General features: G+C 42.2%; 1 protein-coding gene across 1 annotated transcript in view; it reads left to right on the forward strand.

The window, feature by feature from the left end:
- The first annotated feature begins 996 nt into the window (after window positions 1–996).
- Window positions 997–24474, forward strand: part of LOC109899081 (extracellular tyrosine-protein kinase PKDCC) — a 38775-nt gene continuing 15297 nt past the window's right edge. The window contains exons 1-4 of the mRNA XM_020494131.2: window positions 997–2070; window positions 11748–11870; window positions 17305–17570; window positions 23281–23360. Coding sequence (XP_020349720.1) covers window positions 1270–2070; window positions 11748–11870; window positions 17305–17570; window positions 23281–23360 — 1270 coding nt within the window. The 5' untranslated portion in view covers window positions 997–1269. The remainder of the gene's footprint in view (window positions 2071–11747; window positions 11871–17304; window positions 17571–23280; window positions 23361–24474) is intronic.

Below are 24474 nucleotides of genomic sequence, written 5' to 3' on the forward strand. Positions count from 1 at the left end.
ACTTCTCTATCAATTTAAAACCGAGGTTGTAGATTTAAAGCAATCCAAAAAGTGTTAGCTAAATGCAATACTTGCTGAAAAGCATTGTGCTCAAAATGTTTGTTGTCTCTTCTAAAGGCAATGCTCATTATTAATTGAAAACATTTAAACTTGCCTACTTGTCATGTTGTGTAACAATAGACCATCAGAATAACATCTACGAGATAAGTACCAATTTATAATATGGATGACATAACCAATTGCCTTATATTAAGGAGTGACCAGGTAGTCAGTCTGGCAGGTAGGAGCGTTGGTCCAGTAACCGAAAGTTTGCTGGATCGAATCCCGGAGTTTACAATGTAAAAACCTGGCGTTTTCCCCCGAGCAAGGCAGTTAACCCACTGTTCCCCGGGCGCCGATGACGTGAATGTCGATTAAGACAACCCTCTGCACCGCTCTGATTGAGGGTTTAGGTCAAATGCGGAAGACACATTTCAGTTCAATGCTTTCAGTTGTACAACTGACTAGGCATCCCTTTTTCTTTTGCTGAGGCGTAGGCCCCTATTCGAAAGGATTTCGCAAACCATTAAATTAAGTCTATATTTAAAACACATATAAGCCTAGCCATTCAAAATTGTGATTAAAAATAAGATTCATCCATCAAGAGTAATACTAGATATTATTATTACTGTCCATCAATCAACTAATGCGCTTTCATCACTCGCTTCAGTGGTCAGCTTTTGCGCGTGCCATTACTCGAAAAGGCATTTCGAAGAACCCTCAAACACCGCCCCACAGCTGCTGGTTTGTTGCAACTCAGTGTCCAGTGTATGGATTTTTCACATTGCACCATGGGTAGTGTGGTTGTAAAATTGTCTATGTAAGACGTACCCTAATGAAAACGCACTGCCTGGAGAACTACAGTGCTCACAGCTGCATGATATACGTATGCTGTCAATCACAGTGGCGTCACGGTTGTTCAGTCGCTCAGGGGGCTACGAGAGAGGACCCCTGCCTGATGCGCGCATAGGCTACATAAGTGGTGGGCTTTGCACTCTGTGAAGGCAAGTGTATCACCATGATCAACCTTATATGGGGAGGATCTTCAACCTGCTTGGCTGCATAAATCATAATCAAGATGAAGACGTGATCATAGCGCATTCGGCATCGTTCGAGGCATCAGTATACCATTAAGTTCTGACGCGCACGATAGAACCGTGGACTCCGGGCAAGGCTACAGAGGTGGTACACTGCTAGGCGGGGGCTGGAGGCGAAAACAGACATATTTTAATGGTATTAATAAAACTGATCACAATGAAGCGCAGAAGGATAGTGGTTGCGGCAGGCTTCTGTCTTGCCTTCTTCCTTGGTACACTGATGAATTTGCTGTATATACCAGGGTTTGAGCACCATCAGAACCACGACCATAGAGTACATCGGTACTACCACGAAAAACAGCAGCAGGTTACAGGCGATTCGCAGCTTCAAGTCGGCGAGTCAGTCACTGAAGCTGTGGCCGAGTCCAATAGTAAACCTGCCGTAGGAAGCAGGCATCATCAGGACCTTCTGCTGCAGATACGAGAAAGATTCAATGAGGTTGTGCGGTACCGTCAGCGCCAAGCACATGGGTCTGGCACCGGAGACCCAGTCCGCCAGCTGGAGAGACGGAGGCTCATGGATTCAGAGCCAGGGGACAATTGGGACCCTATCAAAGTAATTGAGCGAACCGAAAACCGACAAACGCATTTTCAAAATCGACTTTCACCTTCCATATACATGCACACAGCATCACGGAAAGATTTCACTATGACTTTGAGCAGCGTTAACGGTACTCCGATGCTTGGCTGCAATAGCATAGACAACGTGACCAATGTTCAGTACCTCGGCTCAGGCTACACAAAGGCTGTCTACAAGGCGTCTCTCAACAACAGCTTGTCCGTGGCTCTGAAATCGGTGGATTTCGGGGGACACGATATGGAAAATTGCGTAAAGAAATATGGTTCACCTGGAGACTGCTACAGACTGGCGTCCTTCAAAATAGTGAAAGAAATGACGCTTATGGAAAGGCTACAGCACCCCAACATTCTGAAGGTAATCTATATCTAGGCTATTCATACCTTACTGATCGGTGTCTTTTAGCCATTTCTGTTGCACAATTATTTATTTAGCTATAGGCCTAGTATCACACACAGACCTATTTAAGATGTAGTATATCTTTGTTTTTGTTGCCTATTGCCTAAAGGATTTTATCTGAAATCCATTAATTTCGTTATAACTTGTAGCAGTGGCGCTATAAATCATTTAAGTTTGACTTCAAATTTAACCCCATTTGTGCTCTTTACGCAGTATCGAAGTTAGTTCATTGCCATTTTGTCTTATACCAACAGCCAAACCATGAATCATTCTTTCCCTAATGACTGAATAACCATAGGTGTGAAAGGTTACATTAAGCCTCTCGGCGTGTCAAAAGTGACACATGGGTTGAACACTTTGGAAATTGGTGTGTATTCCACTTCCACGAGTTTACTTGAGAAATCAGTCCAGAGTGCAGTGAAAACAAAATAGGCAACATGAAATAAGTGCACGGTTGGCCTATTATTAATAGTGCTATTTGGAGGATGTGTTGTCCGTTTAGTGGCTGATTAATAGTTTAGAGTTGAATGAGCGCCATCGCTTCATTGTTACCCTGTCGATTTTAAGCCGTTCAGCGGTTTGCTGGATCTGCATGGTACACAAGCCGGTGAGTGGTGAGACGCCTGAGGCTTTGCCGCATATTACCTAGTATTTTATTTGCATTTACACCAGATCTGTGGCGTAGCCTACCGATACGCGGGTAAATCATAATACACTTGTGTAAAATAAAGTAAGAAGGCCTTTTTATTACGTTATATTAACAGCGCGTCTTTAAGCAGCTTGTCTATAACATCACCAATATAAGTGCATGCAATGCGTAAAGGACGATTTTACAATTCAGACGGAGATAAGTAGCCTAGGCCAAATAGCCTTATCAATATCCACACTAATAAAGCATGTATAATCCACATAGGCCTACAATGTAGGTCTACAAATAGTAATGCCTGCACACGTATCCCTAGATGTATGCACAAGAACAGTTGCACGCCTATACTCAAAGCATCTCACATTGTCCGATATAGGGCCAATATTTGAAGAATGTTCTTCTAATGTTTCACATGTTAGGCTACTGTTTGAGAAAATATATGGCCTTGAGGTACTGGTTACATTGGCATTTATAGGCTACAGCATATAGTGCTTTACTGTAATAATGTGTACCGCATGAGGCCCAATTACAATATTCAAACAACAGCAATCCAAACGACATTTCATTCTTTGATCGCAACTGATGCTGGATAGATAGATAAGTAGTCATCAAACCAGTGGAAAACGTGCCGTTTTGTTTTTGAATTCAAGTGTAGGCTAGTTATTATAACTTAATAAAAAAGTAGGTCGGCTAATTTAAGGTAAAACAATAGTTGCACTTTAACCAAGTAAAAAGTGTCACGTTTTCAAGATAGACATACTGTTTTATAGGATGGTACAACAGAACCAAGACAGTAGCCAAATAGTCTATACAGAACATTTATTAAAATACAATACAATGTAATCAATTATGCTCCCTAAAAGAATTATAAGTTTGTGATCTTTTGATCAGAATTGCTATACATAAGTATTTTGTTAGCACAGTCAAACTGGAGATGATCTATTTAAACTAAATGTGTCATACCTATTTTGAGTCACTTCTATCAGACTTGTTCTTTTTGTTTGCATGGTGAATGTAGAAACATTTTAAGAATGATACCCTAGCCTAGGATATAGGTGAATATCTGCCCCAGTTATTTACCCTGTATGAAGCTTTAGAGGGAGTGTACATTCTTATCGAGATTTATATAGCAAACAATAAAACAATATCACATCCTTATTATAAAATGTGTATTATTGTAAAGCACATATTATTGTGAAACAATGTTAAACCCACGTTAACCTTGAATTAAAATACAAAATTAACATATAAAACCAATGTAGGTAAAACATTCTTTTTTTTCTTGACATTTTTAGACATTAGTAAGGCTATGGGGAGTTAGGCCTCATTAGTAAGGCTATGGGGAGTTAGGCCTCATTAGTAAGGCTATGGGGAGTTAGGCCTCATTAGTAAGGCTATGGGGAGTTAGTCTTCATTAGTAAGGCTATGGGGAGTTAGTCTTCATTAGTAAGGCTATGGGGAGTTAGGCCTCATTAGTAAGGCTATGGGGAGTTAGGCCTCATTAGTAAGGCTATGGGGAGTTAGGCCTCATTAGTACGGCTATGGGGAGTTAGGCCTCATTAGTAAGGCTATGGGGAGTTAGGCCTCATTAGTAAGGCTATGGGGAGTTAGGCCTCATTAGTAAGGCTATGGGGAGTTAGGCCTCATTAGTAAGGCTATGGGGAGTTAGGCCTCATTAGTAAGGCTATGGGGAGTTAGGCCTCATTAGTAAGGCTATGGGGAGTTAGGCCTTTGCCACTTTTTTTGTAACTTATTTCAATCTTTGACTTATAACTAACTGGGTGTCTTTCAATTGACTTACATTCAATAATTGAGATATTTCACAGTATTAACTCATATCAAAACTCTCCTCAAAACTGGATGGCCAAGCTATAACCATCTTTTGACAACCGCAGCGAACAGGGGGACGACATGTCACCACAGCATGTCGATACATCTGGACTGTTTTTAATGTTTTACTTGGTTTATTCATCAATAGGAAGTTATTTTCGTTATAGAGGTTCCGTTGCGGAGTCAGGGGGGGGGGGGGGGGTAGAGCCCAATATAGTAGCTGCCCATCTCTCATCGCACACTTACTAGTCCGTGTTGTGATAGGTACAGACTTACATTAACATTGACTGTAATACAGGAGTGTTTATTTGTGTACATTTAAAAGTAGTACAAAGTGGAGTCTTGGTTTGTGTGTCCACTCAGACTTTTCTGGCTATCACAGTGTAATACACACACACACACACACACACACACACACACACACACACACACACACACACACACACACACACACACACACACACACACACACACACACACACACACACACACACACACACACACACACGTACACACACACGTACACACACACACACACACACACACACACACACACACACACACACACACACACACACACACACACACACACACACACGCACACACACACACACACACACACACACACACACACACACACAGGCGTACACACACGTACATGCTAGCATTTGTGTGACTGGAAAGTGCACTTTGGCTATCCCACTCTATCATCGTTGTCATAAGCGAATAATACCAAGATGATTTATTTCAGGATAAACATAAATAACAAAATTCATTTTCTGGCATGGAAGCTACATTGAGGGATTACAGGAATTGCTTTAGAAAATGTCAACATAAACTGGAAATGGTATGGAATTTCTCTCTCTAATCATAGGGAAAATATGATTTCCCTTTCATTCCTCTATGAACATGAGCACACTGGCCTTAAGGCTAATACATGCACTTTTTTTGTGCACCAGGAAAAATGCCTGAATGACTTCTAGGGTAAAGTTAACTGGCATGCTCCACTAGCCGTAGAAAGAATAAATCACTGGAATAAATCATGTATTAACTTTAAGACTGAATTAGAGCAATATCTCCATTACTAAAACAAATGTTTATTTTAGCTGGCTTAGGTTGATATTCATTTGACTTACTAGAATCATAACTTGAGATCTGTATGTATAACAATATTTTTCACGTAAATCTCCCATTGACATCAATGCATCATTTACAAAAAAAAATTGTGCAAACTAAACAACTGGTTGATTGCAAGTAAACGTTTTTGTATGTTTAGTATCCCAAAGAGTATTTAATGTCCAGCTCTGCTGATCCAATATATCCTGTTAGAGTAATGAAGTCTGGCTCTGTCTGAGCAAAACAGTCTACAGCACACTGTCTGGTTAGTGTCTGCCTCTGGTCAGTCCTCAGTATGAGAGGAGGAGACAGAGGCTCAATGCTCTCTCACTGGAGAGAGTGGGATCAGAGGTAGAAACCAAAGCAGTTCATCTCTGTTCTCCTAACTCAGCACACTTTTGGTGTCAATAGTCATGTTGACTGATACTGCTTGTCCAGGATAGATGGGGGACGCTCCTGTGAAGAGGGGAGGAGTAGCGGGCGACTGACTGGGAGGTGGATTGTGGACACATGTTTCTTACACCAGCACGCACGGCAGGCGCCCTCCACCTTTCTATGCCCTCGTCCATGTCAGAACGAGTGTGAACAATATGAATTTGAGCTGATCAGTGAGGGAGATAACAAGAGGGGGCTGCTTGCCTGCTGAGGGGTGTGCGGGACGGAGGGAAGGAGGGGAGGAGGGCCCGTGTGGCTCAGTTGGTAGAGCATGGCGCTTGCAACACCACAGTTGTGGGTTCAAGTCCCCATGGTGGACCAGTATGGAAGAAAATAGAAATAAAAACGATGAAAATGTATGCATTCCCCTTGGATATGAGTGTCTACTTAATGACATGAATGTAAGGGCTACCTGTCAGCGAAAGTATACGTGGTGGATACAAATGATCTGAGAGTGGTGGGACCTCTGGGCTGCTGCAGGGTTTCTGGCTGTGTAGCTGGATTATGTTTACACAAGCCTGTCAGCCTCTCCCTCTCTCCCCCAGGGCCTGCTCAGTAGATCTCCTCCGTTAGTTGGGGAATCAGTAACCAGGTTGTGTTAATGTGAAAGCTGGGTGTCTGTGGGCCTTGGGGTCAGTTTGAGGATGAGTGGACTGGAGACAGAGTTGCAATTAAGCCCGGGGTTAACACTTTAACCTCCGTCTTCCATGGGAAAAGAGAACGCCAGAGAACTGTTGTCCTGGGCCTGCCCTGCCTCGCTAAGCCCTCAGCCCTGTTTCTGATCAACCCCTAGGGTATGTTGGGGCTCAGCAGCCCTGCAGCCCCCACACTCTACATGGAGAGCAGGGTGCCCTCATGACCCCCAGAACCCCAGACCGTCACCACATAAACATAGGACATTTCTGCTTGTCTTCTTGCTCGGAAACCTTCCGAGAATATACAATACATGCACGTCATCACTTCTTAAGTAACAGATAAAGAAAGTCAAGGAATGTACAGTTTTGAAGTTGAATATGGGCTGTTGTGCATGTGCTCATAGAACATAAAAAAAAGTTCCCCCAGTTTTAAAAGAGAAATGTGAACAATAATTTGATCGGATGAAGTAACATTGGTGTGAAACATTATTTGATATGGCCAGCGAGTCTCCCACATCATTTGCATTAGTTGAAGCTCTGTAACTTCTCCCCTTTTTTTTCACTCTGAGAACATGCTGGTAGTCTGAAGGTCAGGTATTGATTTGACAAACCCTGTGATGTGTTTAAGGAGGAAATAAGAAGGTGAATATCACTCCAGAGTATTGGGAGTAAATTCTTTCTACAAAACACCTTGTGTGCAGCCCTCTCCTACGACACCGTTTTTTAAATGTTGTTTAGTTTTTACTGAGCGGTTGGAGAAAACAAGTCGATGAGAGTTCTTACTCAACAAACTTTTTTCTTTTTCCATATGCTTCCTTCCCTATTTCGTTGAGGATGTAAGGCACCAAATTCAGCAAAAAAAAATAAAAAAAATTTGGTAGATTTTACAGTCATCCAAAAAGTACTAAGTTAGCAGTCATACATATTGTCTTCCAGAACGCTCACTTCCAGACTTTGTTTTCAACCCTATGAAGTCATGCAAATTATATAAGGGGAAAGATGTAATAAACGGAGTGTGTAATCATCGAAACTCAAAACGTTTAAACCCCTTTATGCACCCAAACTTACGGTTTTAACAATTTCACCCTCCTCTATTTAATGCATTATGAGTATCAAGTCCATCTAATGTACTAGGATCAATTCACATGGAAAAGGAAAATGACAGAGGGTTTTCTGCCAGTTGCACTTGGTCCAAGTCTCTGATTAAAACAAGGCATACCAAATCCAACCATTAATGTCATTCGATACACACACACACACACACACACACACACACACACACACACACACACACACACACACACACACACACACACACACACACACACACACACACACACACACACACACACACACACACACACACACACACACACACACACAAACTGCTGCTACCAAACTCTTATTCTAATTCTAACACTCCTTGTGGGGACTAAACAATTGATTCCAATTCAAAATCCTATTTTCCTTAAACCTAACCCCTTAACCTAACCCTAACATGAACCCTAACCTCAACCCTAAATCCCTAAACAAAACCCTAATTTTAACCCTAACCTTAATTGTAACTGTAAACCTAACCCCTATGCCGAAAATATCCTTTTTCCTTTTGGGGAACGGCAAAATGTCCCCTTGTTTTACTATCTTCGTGAGTACTTCTGGTCCCCACAAGGATAAACACACACGCACGCACGCACACACGCACACACGCACACACGCACACACACACGCACACACGCACGCACGCGAGTTAAACCCCTACGCTGCACATGGATACACTTCAAACATGCATTTCACACAATTTCATGAATAATAGTTCAAAGTATGTTACTTATTACCTGATTTGTGATTGAAATGAAAAGCTCAACTTTTTGTACTGGCTTTACAGTAAGTCCCCACCCAGTCCGTAGCAGAGATCCAGAGAGAATCCGGTTGGTATGATAGAGGTGTTCTTGTTTGACTGACACTCAGTCCTGCAGTGACCCTGTCCAACAGAAGAGCAGCAGTGTGCTCTGGGCTCTGGCAGATGCTGGGGATTTCATCTCTGGACAAACATGTCCGCCCCGGGACCGGTTTGATCGGGGGCCAGGAGGCCTTCTTTAAGAGCGTGTGGTGACTGGGTTAACTGCCCTGCCGAACCCGGCGTTTATTTACACATTAATAATGTCCCACACAGAAATGCTTTTGTGGAGCACCGGTGCGTTGTCATATTATGACGCGCATAGCATATGTTCTCGACTATTTCATCTGCTACTCGAGCAGGGCAACCGTTCCAGCAGCAGCACCCCCCCTCTTGGCTGCTAGACCCGTCTCACTCTGACCACTACGCTGGTTACCCGGCCTCACCTCAAGCAGAACCTGCATGGATTAATTATCTTTGTCCATCTTCAACTCTCAGCATTATTAACCGGTCTCAGTTGAAATGCACGTTCCCGTTCCTGCTACCCTACATTTAGTTTAGTAAGAACAGAGAGACCTTCCAACCTTCCTTCAACTCACTTCTTGTGTGTACAGCCAACTGGCCAGTGGGGGTTTGGCCTGTGTGAGTGTGACTGGTCCCAGGGCTGGTGTGTGTTTGTGGCCCTGGCCCTTGGCCCCCCTCTCTGTTCCCGGTGAGGCCATGCTGTGCTATGGCATGCTGACTCACTCCTGCCTCTGGCCGGGAAAGTGGTGAACTGCCAGGAGGTTGGCCTAATAGGCTTGGCTCCTAACGTGCCTGCCTTTTCACACTTACCTCACCTCAGATTTTCTCAGCCTTTTCACTAAGGCCACGCTCTCTCATGCTCTATATACACCCATCCAAAGATGCAACTTAGATAAACCTCTATGTACAGAGGAAACAGAGACACATCAAGACCTGAACTCACAATAGCAGAATAGATTCTGAACTCAGAACAGCACTCACAACCGAACCGTTCAGAATCCCATTGCAGAAATATATAAATACATTTGCACAGATTTGATATTTCTCTGAAACGCTTCAATGAGGTCATGCCTTTCTCAGTAAAAAGACATAATCAAACGACCGAGGTGAGTGACCTCTGAACCTCAGTCAGACAAAATGGCACCAGATTCAAAGCAAACACAAACACTGCCCCAGCATGCGTACAGCTGCTATCTCACTCTGGGCAGCCTTAGCTGCCAATGAGTCTAGTCTGACATGGAGGGAAAACACTGCCCTGATGCCGTCGTGTTCGCACAAGAATGCCTCCGCTGCACACAATACCAACAACTCCAGCACTGGCTGCAGACGTGGTGCATACAGTACACACATCCTGGAGATGGCGTGTGCTGATAATAGTCATTACTGTGAATTCAATCTCAGATAACAAAACTTTCCGTACACTCCAACCCCTGGGAAAGCTTCTCTGGCATTGCCATGGGCAATCTCACACGCACGCACGCACGCACACTCACACACACACACACACTCACACACACTCACACACACTCACTCACTCACTCACTCACACACACTCACACACAAACACACTCACTCACACACAGACTCACTCCAAAGAAAAAGGTGTTAGTCCTGCGTTGATGGCAGTATAAAAAATAAACACCATTCTTCTTTTGCTGCAGAAATGCACTTTAGATTCACATACTCAACAGAACATATTTTTTTTTACAGAGAGAAATAAAGAGACTACAACACTCGAAAACTTAACCTCAACTGAACTCAATTCATACATGCTTTTCTCTCTGCACAAGGAAAAGGGGCTGATTTAAGTGCAGTCTTCTTCATGTGTTTGTCATGCTGCACCCAGTGGTGGGGTGAGGGGCCACTCTGCCAGCCTTGCCCACAGGCCCCTCCTCTCCTCCCACTGGGCACCTCACATTTCCCATCACACAGCACCGCTATAAAATGTCTCTGCATCGCTCTTCACAGGCACACCCAAACTGCTAACACGCAGTAGTCACCCTCAGAGAGTATGAAGCCTAAACTACTTTACTCTCAGACAATGCTACATTCTCACATCATTCACTTGTAAAAGCCTTTTATTAACCAATAAACAACATGCAATGCCACCTTCTCTGTTTTGCATAGTCAGTGTTTTCCCCGATGATATGGTTGACAGCCGTATTGGTTGTTATGCTTTTAGATTGAATTTCATGCCCACTTATTTTAACCAGTTCTTCTGGCACAAATTATCTTACACAAATGTTTATGCAAGCAAAGGGCCGGCATCTCTAGGAGGCGCTTACCATAGCAAGAAAGAGGAGAGTAAACTACTTCAATCGACCAAAAGAAACATTAATGAGTGCCAAAGCTCTCGCATGTCTCATTGCGTTTTCATTTTAAAAACATCAGAATGCATGCAACCGACATACAGTAATTCAATCTTCCGAATGAGATTGTTTGTCACTGATGGCTCAGGTTTACACGGAGTGTACAAAACATTAGGAACACCTTCTCTTTTCATGATAACATAGACTGATCTGGCGAAAGCTATGATGCCGTATTGAAGTCACTTGTTGAATCCACTTCAATCAGTGTAGATGAAGGGGAGGAAACAGGTTAAAGGATTTTTAAGCCTTGAGACATGGATTGTGTATGTGTGCCATTCAGAGGGTGAATGGGCAAGACAAAATATTTAAGTGCTTTTGAATGGGGTACGGTAGTAGGTGCCACGCGCACCGGTTTGAGTGTATCAAGAACGGCAACGCTGCTGGGTTCTTCACGCTCAACAGTTTCCCCGTGTGTATCAAGACTGGTCCACCACCCAAAGGACATCCAGCCAACTTGACACAACTGTGGAAAGCATTGGAGTCAACATGGGCCAGCATCCCTGTGGAATGCTTTTGACACCTTGTAGAGGTGACCAGTCCATGACCTGACTAACTGAGGCTGTTCTGAAGACAAAAGGGCGTGCAACTCAATATTAAAAAGGTGTTCCTAATGTTTTGTACGCTCAGTGTATATATCGTGTGTGTATAGATGAAGAACCAGTGTTTCTCGGTGTCCTCTCCAGTTGTACGGCTACTGCTACCAAGACAGCAATGACATCCAGGACACGGTGACAGCCATCACAGAGCTGGGAAGTCCTCTGGAGATGATCCAACTACTGCAGACCTCCTGGGAGGAACGCTTCAGGGTGAGTGTTAGCGAACAATACACACATTTCACTTAAGCACTCACTTAAAACAGGGTTTTAATCAAATGCTATATTGACATTATCATTATCTTGTCAACGTCTTGTGATATCCTCTCTCTCACTGCAACATGTATGGGTCAACAGAATAGGCTGAATTCTGGTAGGTGTTACTGAGGGACTGAGGGTAGGTCACATGCGTAAGTAGATACTAAGGCCTGTGACTCAAACCCATTGCAGGCTGACTCAGAATGTAGAGCGAATTAGCTGAAACATGGGCTTGGTTAACCTGGTTTATAGGGACACTACTGGTATAGCGGATGGTATTTCCAGAGCCAGGGCCCTTCTCCTACTCAGTTTCCTGCCTCCCTAGCTGGGTAACATGGACCTGTGTGCCGCCTGGGCCCCCGGGCCGGGTCTGCCGATCACTATCGCCACAGAGCCGCGCTCTAATTATTTCCTATTGCTTCATGTGGCCGGGGGAGTGTCCACCCGCTTGCCACACAGAGGATGAAAGAGCTTCGGTGCATGAAATCACCAGCAAGTGCTCTCTTCCTCTCTTCTCTCTATCCCCTCCTCTCTTCTCTTCCTTTCTCACTTTCTTCCTTTCCTCACTGGCAAGACTGGAGGAGATTCACTGAGACAGTCAGCTCTTCTACTAACGTTTTGTGATGATGAATACAAGGTGGGAAAGATTGTTGCCAAATTTCAAATCAACCTATATATCTAGGCATGGACCAGAAAATAAATTGATATATATATATATATATATACATAGTAATAGCTTCACAATGCCTTCTGATAGGCCTTGGGCTTCCTTAAGTGCATTGAGCTTCCATATCATTTACATCTATGCAATCCTTTCAGATTTGTACAAGTGCCTAGGGGGTAGGGCTAGGGGTGGGTTTGGAATTGGGCATGGGGAAGTTAGTTAAAGAGTTCCCAGTGTAACCATTGACACAAGCACAGCTCAACACGTCCTTGAATGCGCCGTCACTGTCATTTATAACACTACACACTAAGCCTATCTACATGTCATCACACTAGTCTATGACCTCCTAAAGCATAATTGATTTAATCCCTAATCAAAACTGTATTTGTCATGGAGAGGCGACCTTTATCCAAAGTCCGAGCTTCCTCACAAAGCTTCATAGTGTAGTTCACCACACCAAATACATCAGCCAGTGGAGGCTCATCAGAGGAGGAAGGGGAGGACCATCCTGCTCCGTAAATTTCATGAAAAAAAAAATTGTGAAACATGAAAAAAGTTATCCTTTTTAGATAGAACTATACTAAATATATCCACGTCACCAAATAATTGACTAAAACAATCTGTTTCGCAATGAAGGTCTACAGTAGCCTCCATAGCACTCTCTGGGGTAGCACCATGGTATAGCTTGAGGACAGCTAGTTTCCGTCCTCTGGGTGCATTGACTACAAAACCTAGGAGGCTCATGGTTCTCACCCACTTCCATAGACTCACACAGTAATTATGACAACAGCCGGAGGACGTCCTCCAACCTATCAGAGCTCTTGCAACATGAACTGACATGTTGTCCACCCAATCAAAGGATCAAATAATGAATCTAGTACTGAAAGCACAAGCTACAGCTAGCTTGCTTTGCCAAAGCTACAGCTAGCTGGCTTTGCAAAAGCAGTTCATCTCTGTTCTCCTAACTCAGCACACTTTTGGTGTCAATAGTCATGTTTAGTGATACTGCTTGTCCAGGATAGATGGGGGACGCTCCTGTGTAGAGGGGAGGAGTAGTGGGCTACTGACTGGGAGGTGGATTGTGGACACGTTTCTTACACCAGCACGCACGGCAGGCGCCCTCCACCTTTCTCTGCCCTCGTCCATGTTAGAACGAGTGTGAACAATATGAATTTGAGCTGATCAGTGAGGGAGATAACTAGTAGTTGTTTCCCCACAACATAAGTGTCAGGTCTGCCTCCCTTGCCACCCAAGAGCCTTCCCTTGAAATGTGGAGTGCATAACATGTGGTGGGTAGTTGACTCAAAGAGAAAGAAAGACAATAGCAGAACAGTTTTGAATGAACAAATGTCTTCAAAAATAACGGAGAAGCGAGAGCGAGAACTATTTTGTGTTTTTTCACTTTCAATTTTACTTACTTGGCTAATTAATGCAGCTAGCAAGTTTAGCCTACTCAAACACCCAGCTCAAACAGAGAGGGATGCGATGTTAGCTAGCTGGCTATGGCTACCCAACACTTGAACTCTTCCAAGTCATGGTAAGCATTTGATTTTATTAATTTGCCACCAGGGCCTGCTGGTGAACTGCTAAACTGCTTGCTTTACACTGTACTACATGATTGTAGTGGGTTTACGAACACGTTAGTTCTAGTATGTTGACCGATGTTACCTAATATGCTGACAACGATGTAGGCTGTGTGTAGCAGTTAGCGGTTATGGTATGAAGGTTTGGAAAGGTTTGTTTGCCTGGTCACAGACAGCTTTTGTGTTGTGCACTGAAGTCCACAAGCAAAGGGAAAAGGTGAGATGAGACCAAGTAGATGCGAGAAGGGATTATATAAAGATCAAAGTGATGATGCTGTTTGGATGTGGTATGAAGGTTTGGTTTGGAAAGGTTTCTATGAAAGTGAACTGTGTTTGCGGGTGATCAGGGGTGTATTCATTCTGCCGAAGTCTTTTGAAAAACATTTCTTAAATGGAAGAAAACGGGAAAAAAACTGTGAAAAGATAACTGAATTTGTCCAATAGAAACCTTTGTTTGCAACTTTCCGACTAATGATTACACACCCTAGATCAGCTAGACGCAGCAAATAGTGTGCAAGGTGGTATTGAATGTGTCACCTTCTGATTACCTTGATTACTCAAACTTTTCCCTCAACCTCCTAGCTTGTAGCAACCTTATGATGGGTACAGGGAAAATTTTAGTATCATGTAGTAGCCTATACCAATCGATGTTACATTGAGCTGGCTGAATGGAATATGAATGACAGTTATCCAGTATGCTGTAGCTAATATAAATAAGTACATGCTCATAAAAATACAAAAATCGTCCTCCCTCATCTTAAATGGCACCGACCACCACTGAACATCAGCCTTCTGGTAAATAAATCGACTGAGATAACTTTCCACTTTGATTTCCTGGGCCTTTAATGATAGCCACACGGGTTTCCAAGCCTGTGAGTACTTCCACAGAGAACAATACCCAGTGCTTAGTGCAGGGTTTCCCAAACTCGGTCCTCAGGACACAGCTGATTCAAATAATCAACTAATCATCAAGTTTTGATAATTTGAATCAGCTGTGTAGTGTTAGGGAAAAAAACAAAACGAGAACCGAGTTTGGGAAACGCTGGCTTAGTGCAAGTAATTCCCACTTTTAAACAGGACCATGCTTTTAATGACTCCTTCCTAGTGCTTGTTCCTTTTTGTAAGTCTGATAGAAACAGCGTTTAAATAACTTTAAGTTGCACGTAGAAATCAGTTGCTTTTCTTTGAATGGCTCTGCAAATGTCTTTGTGGTTCACTCAGTGGATCTGAAGCACAGTGAAAAATGACTTTGTCTAGCTTTGAGAGAAACCATTGCATTTCAAACAAGATGTCTTGGTTTTGTCTATGTAACTCGATTTTACCGTAATGCAATAACAGAGCATGAGGTTAGACAAATTCAATGAGATTATTATTTTTTTACATGTTTATTACCTAAATATAATAATACTATTTCAATGGAGTGTCACCACTTACTATCTCTGGATCTTGTGTGTGCGGTGTGTGTTCATGCAGCATCAGTGTGTGCTGGTTTTTTTGGTTGCTCCTTTGTTTCCCCACAACATAAGCGTCAGGTCACCCAAGATCCTTCCCTTGAAATGTGGAGTGCGAAATGAAAGAAAAATATGCTGTTTCTCTGAGCATTTGCAATTCGTATGAGGCATTAATAGACTCTGGGGAGGCGCGCTGTAAACCCACTGAATTTCAAATGCTCCATTTAGGTCTGTAACCATTTCCTGTGAGCGTTGACAAAGGCTTTGATGGCCCTGGCCTGCAGCCCCTGTCAGTGAGACAGACACACCCATATCCCCTTTAACCCCTCCATCCTCACTAACCACACCCACCCAGCAGTCTGTCTGTCAACCTTCACGTCAGGCTCATTTACATTTATGGAAATGATCAATTATAGATACATTCTATCAAACCTGTATTGCAGTATTTACAATACACAGTATGGTGAAATAGAATGACAGAATAGGGTACTCTAAAAAACTGGCTGTCAATCAAATCAATTAAAAAAAATACCCAGTATTTAAACGGGCAATCAGCAGTTGAAACAACAAGAACGCTAATTCCTCACCACTGTTTCGGTAAGAAGCTGAGGGATGGTGCTGGAGAAATGTAACCACTCCCAAATTCATAGACAGAACTATAGATGCAAGGACCGACCATCCATGATATCAACATGAAAGTTTTTACCATGTTTTGAGCCTGTACAGTGTTTTTTTTTAATATATACAATTCATTTATAAGTCCAAAAATGTATGTAGCAACTGCAAATTGCCCATTTAAGCATAGTGTGACATAGTGTTGCATTCCTCTAGCACTACTCTTACTTCACTAGGGTTAGAAAGAGACTCCAGCCCCTAACTCACGCCTGAGTGCTCTGTGTCTCACCTCTCCCACTCACACTTAATCCACAGTACATTAAAAACAGCTTTTGTTTCGCTTGAAAAGAAATGAGCTGTTCAGCTCCTCCTCCTCTCCTCCTCTTTTCCCTCTGTCTCACTCCCCTCTCTGCTCTTGGGAACGTAGATGTTTGGTTTATAGTCTGTATAATATAGGTGTCTATTCCCCTTTCACACGTTCTCTTGCCCCTTTCACGTGTTTCCTTGCCCCTTTCAGCCCTTACCCTCGACCCCTGGACACACACAATGGGAGAGGGGCACACACAAACACACAGACTCATGTGGTTCTCTCAGGGATTTATGAGTGTTCACAGAGGAAATGGGGCGGGAGGGGGGTTGCTCTCAGTCAACCCCAAAGAGAATAATGCAGTGGAATAGAGAACAATGCAATGGAATAGAGAGATGGAATCAGGGAAATAATGACAGACTGACTCATCCCCACTGTCATTTCTCTTATCTGCTACAGAATTACACTAAAACCTTCCAACCTTACAATTTCAGGGCGGATACTCTAACTGGACTGTTTTAAGATAAGGGCTCCACATTTGGCACAGAAGTAGATTCATGTACCCTGAACAGATTTAGATATGGAGCCACCATTCTCTCAACCTCTCTCTCAATTCAACTAAATCCAAAGGAGCTTTATTGGCATGGGAAACATATGTTTATATGACCGCAGCAAGTGAAAATAAATAAACAATCAAAAGTGAATCATAAAATGAACAGTAAACATTACACTCACAAACTCTTTCTTTCTCTCTCTCTCTCTGCTGCAGATCTGTCTGAGTCTAGTGCGTCTGCTCCACTACCTGGCCCACTCCCCTCTGGGCTCTGTCACCCTGCTGGACTTCAGGCCTCGCCAATTTGTCCTGGTGGCGGGGGAGCTCAAAGTCACAGACCTGGATGACGCCAGCACAGAGGAGGCCCCCTGCTCCCCCTCCGACTGCGTCATGGAGTTTCCCGCCCGCAACTTCACCCTCCCCTGCAGCAGAGGGCGCTGCTTGGGCATCAACGAGAAGCGCAACCTCTACAACGCCTACAGGTGAGGAGGAGCAACACCTCTGCCATGTTAAATGATCATCTAACTATTTCAGTGGAGGCTGGTGGGGAGGGAGAAATTGGAGGGTGGGTTGGGTTAATTGCATTTCAGCCATGACAATGAGCTCTTCCTCTGATTTAAAGGGACATCAGCATCCACTGAATTAGTTACATCATAGTATGATTAGAGTGGTTCTGTTGTAATCAATCAACATCAATCAAATGTTATTTATAAAGCCCTTTTTACATCAGCAGTTCCCCAAAAAATAGTTATACAGATATGCCCATTCTAAAACCCCAAAGGAGTAAACAATGCATATGAGGAAGCAGTGGCTAGGAAAACACCTTAGTAATGCAAGAACCTAGAAAGAAACCTAGAGAGGAACCATGCTCCGAGGGGTTGCCAGTCCTCTTCTGGCTGTGCCAGGTGGAGGTCATAAGAGTACATGGCCATTAAGGCCAGATCGTTCTTCAAGACGTTTAGATGACCAGCGGGGTCAAATAATAACCACAGTGGTTATAGAGGGTGCGACAGTCCAACGCCTCAGGAGTAAATGTCAGTTGGCTTTTCATAGGAGAGAGAGAGAGAGAGAGAGAGAGAGAGAAGGGGGGGGGGGGGTTCTGGTGAAACAGGTCAGGGTTCCATAGCCGCATCACTGGATCGGCAACACGACGACCAGATGGACTGGTACAGGGACAGCCAGGAGTCTGGAGGCATGGTCTTAGGTCTCAGGTCCTTCCGGGAGGAATTTTATTAGTATCCCCATTAGCTGTTGCAAAAGCAGCAGCTACTATTTCTGGGGTCCACACAAAATAGGTCAAATAGGCGAGAGGCGTTGTGCCGTGAGGTGTTGTTTATCTGTTTTTTTTAAACCAGGTTTGCAGTTCATTTGAGCAACATGAGATGGAACGGAGTTCCGTGAAATAATGGCTCTATATAATACTGTACGCTTTCTTGAATTTGTTCTGGATTTGGGGACTGTGAAAAGACCCCTGGTGGCATTTCTGGTGGGGTAAGTGTGTGTGTCAGAGCTGTGTGTAAATTGACTATGCAATTTGGGATTTTCAACACATGAATGTTTTTTTTAGTGATGCAGTCAGTCTCTCCTGAACTCTTAGCCAAGAGAGACTGGCATGCATAGTATTTATATCAGCCCTCTGATTACAATGAAGAGCAAGATGTGCCGCTCTGTTCTGGGCCAGCTGCAGCTTAACTAGGTCTTTCCTTGCTGCATTCCACCAGACGACTGGACAATAATCAAGATAAGACAAAACTAGAGCCTTCAGGAGGGGAGACATAGAGAGAAAGAGAGAGGAGAATTAGAGGGAGCATGCCTAACATCACACAGGACACCAGACAGGACATGAGAATTTGAGATCACACAATATACCAATAACCTGCCCAGGGACGGCTGTTGAAAATTAACCAACTCTTTTACTGAAACGTTGATTAATGTCCATTGTCCCTGTAAAGAAAACTCAAACTCAGATAGGACACAAACTCAGATAGGACACATAGACTATTGCAGCTCAGATACTGGGGACTGAGACGGGAGATCAGGGGACACTGTTGCCCCGTCCAAAGTTACCCCCGGAAGGGGAGAAACATATAACCCCACCACTTTGCCAAAGCATAGCCCCGACACCAGCAAAGGGATATCAACAGACCTAACTTACTACCCTGAGACAAGGCTGAGTATAGCCCACGAAGATCTCCCCGACCGCATGAGCCCGAGGGGGCGCAAAACCGGACAGGAATATCACATCAGTGACTCAACCCACTCATGTAGAGGATAGCGAAAAAAGGCTGGCATGACATGATGCGCCTTCTAGGAACAAGTTAGCCCTCGATCCAGCTGCTTGCTTCGAAAGGAGACCTGTGCTGGGGCGTAGCCAGAAATCTTTAGTGCGTGGGCCTGCAAAATTTTGGATGGGCCATGTAGGTATGTAGCAAGGGCTTGAATTCATCCCTAGTCGTAACGGGGCAGTGCAGTAATGCCCTTTTTAGTGAAAAAAAAGTATGTTCAGGTGGGATGGCATTTTTGGCCCACAACATGGCATCACAATCTGATCTGATTATTCTGACCAATGATCAGTCATCTTTTATTTGTATATGTATCCTCCTACTTTGAAGGGGTAAGAGGGGTAGGATCTAGAGCAGGGGTTAGCAACTAGATTCAGCCGCGGGACGATTTTTTAAGAGCGGATGGTACACTGCCAATTGACCACAACTAAGCCCAAAAGAGATTGTATTTGAAAATGTCAATTATTTCATACCTTGATTATTTATTTTATTTATGAAAACATTTGCAGGAGGAAATCTCTTGAGATGCACCATCTCGTTTTCAAGTGTCCAAATGAAAAAAACTAAAGCTATACCTAGTAACAATAATATTATGCCAACTACTGTAATAATTATAATAACAGCTAAATAGTAATTTCAAAAATTACATTCATTTTAATGGCATAAAACCGTTTTGAACAACTACTAATAAAAACTACTGTTACAACTACTAATACAACTAATAAAGCAAATTAGCATTAATACAGTCGGAAGTCGGAAGTTTACATACACTTAGGTTGGAGTCATTAAAACTCGTTTTTCAACCACTCCACAAATTTCTTGTTTACAAACTATAGTTTTGGCAAGTGGGTTAGGACATCTACTTTGTGCATGACACAGATCATTTTTCCAACAATTGTTTACAGAACGATTATTTCACTTATAATTCACTGTATAGCAATTCCAGTGTGTCAGAAGTTTACATACACTAAGTTGACTGTGCCTTTAAACAGCTTGGACATTTCCTGAAAATGATGTCATGGCTTTAGAAGCTTCTGATTGGTTAATTGACATCATTTGAGTCATTTGGATGTGTACCTGTGGATGTATTTCAAGGCCTACCTTCAAACTCAGTGCCTCTTTGCTTGACATCATGGGAAAATCAAAATAAATCAGCCAAGACCTCAGAAAAAATATTGTAGAACTCCACAAGTCTGGTTCATCCTTGGGAGCAATTTCCAAACATCTGACGTTCACCTGTACAAACAATAGTACGCAAGTATAAACACCATAGGACCACGCAGCCGTCACATCGCTCAGGAAGGAGACACGTTCTGTCTCCTAGAGATGATCGTACTTTGGTGCGAAAAGTGCAAATCAATCCCAGAACAACAGCAAAGGACACTGTGAAGATGCTGGAGGAAAGTCCTATATCGACATAACCTGAAAGGCCACTCAGCAAGAAGACTGCTCCAAAACCGCCATTAAAAATGCCAGACTATGGTTTGCAACTGCACATGGGGACAAAGATCATACCTTTTGGAGAAATGTCCTCTGGTCTGATAAAACAAAAATAGAACTGTTTGGCCATAATGACCATCGTTATGTTTGGAGGAAAAGGGGGAGGAACACCATCCCAACCGTGAAGCACAGAGGTGGCAGCATCATCTAATACAGTTGAATGACAGACGCCTTTATCTAGCTTCTGATGGCCTAGCCAATGGCTGACTTAGCTAGCTAGATTTATCTCCCCAGAGCCCAGCAAAGAAAAATCCTGATTGGATCTTTTTTTCTATTCAGTGTTAACCCCTTCCTTTCCAACAAAAACTGAAGAGATTACATCAGAACATCATTGAAAATAATAATATTATTATAATAATTATTTTAGAAATTCTTAGCACTTCTCTGAAGATGTAGAAGGCCCTTTTTTTCACTTCGTTGGGGTTAGTAATCATTTGTAATTTCCTCAGCATGCATTTTTTTCACTATTCTGAATGTCTAAAGAATCCATATGTTCTGAAATTTGAACACCGACATACTGGACATTTTGAACTTTTATTACGGTGGTGATTTGGCAAAATTACAATCATAGTCTTGAATTGTACTCGCATCTGGTCTTGGTCTTGATTCGATCTCGGAACCCTTGTCCCCCCCGGTCTTGGTTTTTGAGTCGCCCCCCCCCCCTGGTCTTGGTCTTGACTCAGACCTGATTTGCTCCGGTCTTAGTCTTGAATTGGTCTTGACTATCACTGGAGTTACAAGCATGTAGTTATTGCATGCTGTGAATATGGGACCAAATACCAAATTGCGACCAAATTTATATTACTTTAATACACAAGTGAATTTGTTCCGCTAAAATGGGGGGTGGACTATGTACAAAAAGTACTGTAATTTCACTCAAATGTAAGCTGACAGTCTGCACTTTAACCTCATAGTCATTGTTTGATTTCAAATTCAAAGTTTTGAAGTATAGAGCCAAAAGAAGAACAAATGCTTACTGTCCCAATAATTACTGAGGGCACTGTATTTCTTTTTTTATTCGTGGGAATACTTGGTAAACAGATTGAAATGAAATACATTTTTAGCTGAATTCCAGGTGATTTTAGTATTTTATTTACAAAAACTTTAGAGGGCCCCAAAAAACAACTTGCGGCCGGTTTTGGCCTGTTGCCGACCCCTGCTCTAGAGTCTGGATGATCCTATCTGCCAATCACAGCTGTGTCTGTAAATATATTAACATTGGTATTAAAACGCACACGATTAGACCAAGCATTTCAATGGCAAAAGGAGGCTCGGGAAATAAATGATAACCTTTTACTGCAGTGGGCTAAACCAGGGTCACACAGTGTGTTACTTGGTAGTCTTAAAGAAATCTGCTTTGAAACAAAAGTATACACCTCACACACATGGTTATGGGCTTTAAAAAAATTAAAATGTCAGATATAGAGTTGAAATGTATTACATTTTGAGATTGCATCCCAATATTACACAGAAGACGGAAATATAAAGAAACACAGACTTTTTTATGTTTATGAAATCTGAAATTCTGAAAGATATTCATATCATTCCACCCATGCCACTAGGTCATTTGACTGAAAGAAAGGGCTATAAGTATATTTGGAGTTACAGTGTTTTAATGAAATAACACACAGTGATTTATTAGACATACAGTGATGATTAAAACATTTAATTAAAACAACTTTAACAGGGATCCAGTGGCTAGCACTGGAATAATACAAAATAAATAAAACATGTGGGTTATAGTCAAAATTCTAGCAGACATATTTTGCACTAGCTGAAGTTTATTTTGTGCCTTATCCAGGTAGCCAGAGAGTAAGGCATTGCAGTAGTCTAATCTTAAAGTGGCAAAAGAATGGAATAGCTTTTCTGCATATTTTTTTGACAAAAGGTTTCTGATTTTTGCAATGTTACAAAGACGGAAAAATTCAAATATTTTTGTTATGTTAATCAAAAGAGTACGACCGAGGTCCTTTACAGATTTATTTAAAACGACTACACAACTTTGGAGATTCATTTGTCAGATCCGACAACAGATCTCTTTATTTTTTGGAACCTAAAATTAGTATGTCTGTTTTTGTCCGAGTTTAAAAGTAGAAAATTATCCGCCCTCCACTTCCCAGGGTAGGCAATTTTGAGGCTTCACCATGTTTCATCGAAATGTACAGCTGTATATCACCCTCATAGCAGTCAAAGTTGACATTGTGTTTCCAAATGACATCATAAGAGTGTATATAGTGAAAACATTAGTGGTCCTAGAATTAAACCTTGAAGAACACCGAAACTTACCTTTAATTTGTCGGAGGACAAACTATACACAAACAAACCAATATCTTTATGACTAATAAGATGAACAGAAGCCAAATAATACAGCTATTGTGTTTGAAACTCCGGTGTTGATTTTAATTTCCAGGTTCTTCTTTACATACTTGCTGCCTCACAGTGCCCCACCCACTCTAAGACCCCTACTGGACAAGATAGTCAACGCCACAGGTGAGTGCCCACTGGGGACAGATGTCACTTCAAAGTCACATTTTTTAAAATATAAACTAACGTTCAAAAGTTTGGGGTCACTTAGGAATGTCCTTATTTTTAAAAAGAAAAGCACATTTTTTGTCAATGAAAATTACATCAATATGATCATAAATACAGTGTAGACATTGTTAATGTTATTGTTAATGTTATGTAAATGACTATTGTAGCTGGAAATGGCTGATTTTTAATTGAATATCTACATAGGCGTACATAGGCCCATTATCAGCAACCATCACTCCTGTGTTCCAATGACACGTTGTGTTAGCTAATCCAAGTTTATTATTTTTCGTTAGAAAATAATTGAGCAATTCTGTTAGCACAGCTGAAAACGTGATGATTTAAAGAAGCAATAAAACTGGCCGGCCTTCATTAGACTAGTTGAGTATCTGGAGCATCAGCATTTTGTGGGTTCGATTACAGGATCAAAATGGCCAGAAACAAATCATTTTCTTCTGAAACACATTAGTCTATTTTGGTTCTGAGAAATGAAGGCTATTCCATGCGAGAAATTGCCAAGAAACTGAAGATCTTGTACAACGCTGTGTACTACTCTCTTCACAGGAAGAGAGTAGTATCTGATGCTCCAGATACTCAACTAGTCTAAAGAAGGCCAGTTTTATTTCTTCTTTAATTAGCACAACTGTTTTCAGCTGTGCTAACATAATTGCAAAAGGGTTTTCTAATGATTAATTAGCCATTTAAAAAGATAAACCTGGATTAGCTAACACAACGTGCCATTGGAACACCGGAGAGATGGTTGCTGATAATGGGCCTCTGTACGCCTATGTAGATATTCCATAAAGAATCATCCGTTTCCATCTACAATAGTCATTTACGACATTAACAATGTCTACACTGTATTTATGATAATTTCGATGTTATTTTAATGGACAAAAATGTGCTTTTTTTAAAAACAAGGACATTTCTAAAGTGACCCCAAACTTAGGAACGTAAGTGTACATTTCATTAAGTTGTCAACTAACTTGAATTCGAAGTGAATCAACAAAACGTTCAACCATGTCACTGGATTTAGGTTAAAAGTTGGGTGAAAAAGAGACAAGAAATCCTGAGA

The sequence above is a fragment of the Oncorhynchus kisutch genome, linkage group LG11 (assembly GCF_002021735.2).
Source record: "Oncorhynchus kisutch isolate 150728-3 linkage group LG11, Okis_V2, whole genome shotgun sequence".
Taxonomy (NCBI): Eukaryota; Metazoa; Chordata; class Actinopteri; order Salmoniformes; family Salmonidae; genus Oncorhynchus; species Oncorhynchus kisutch.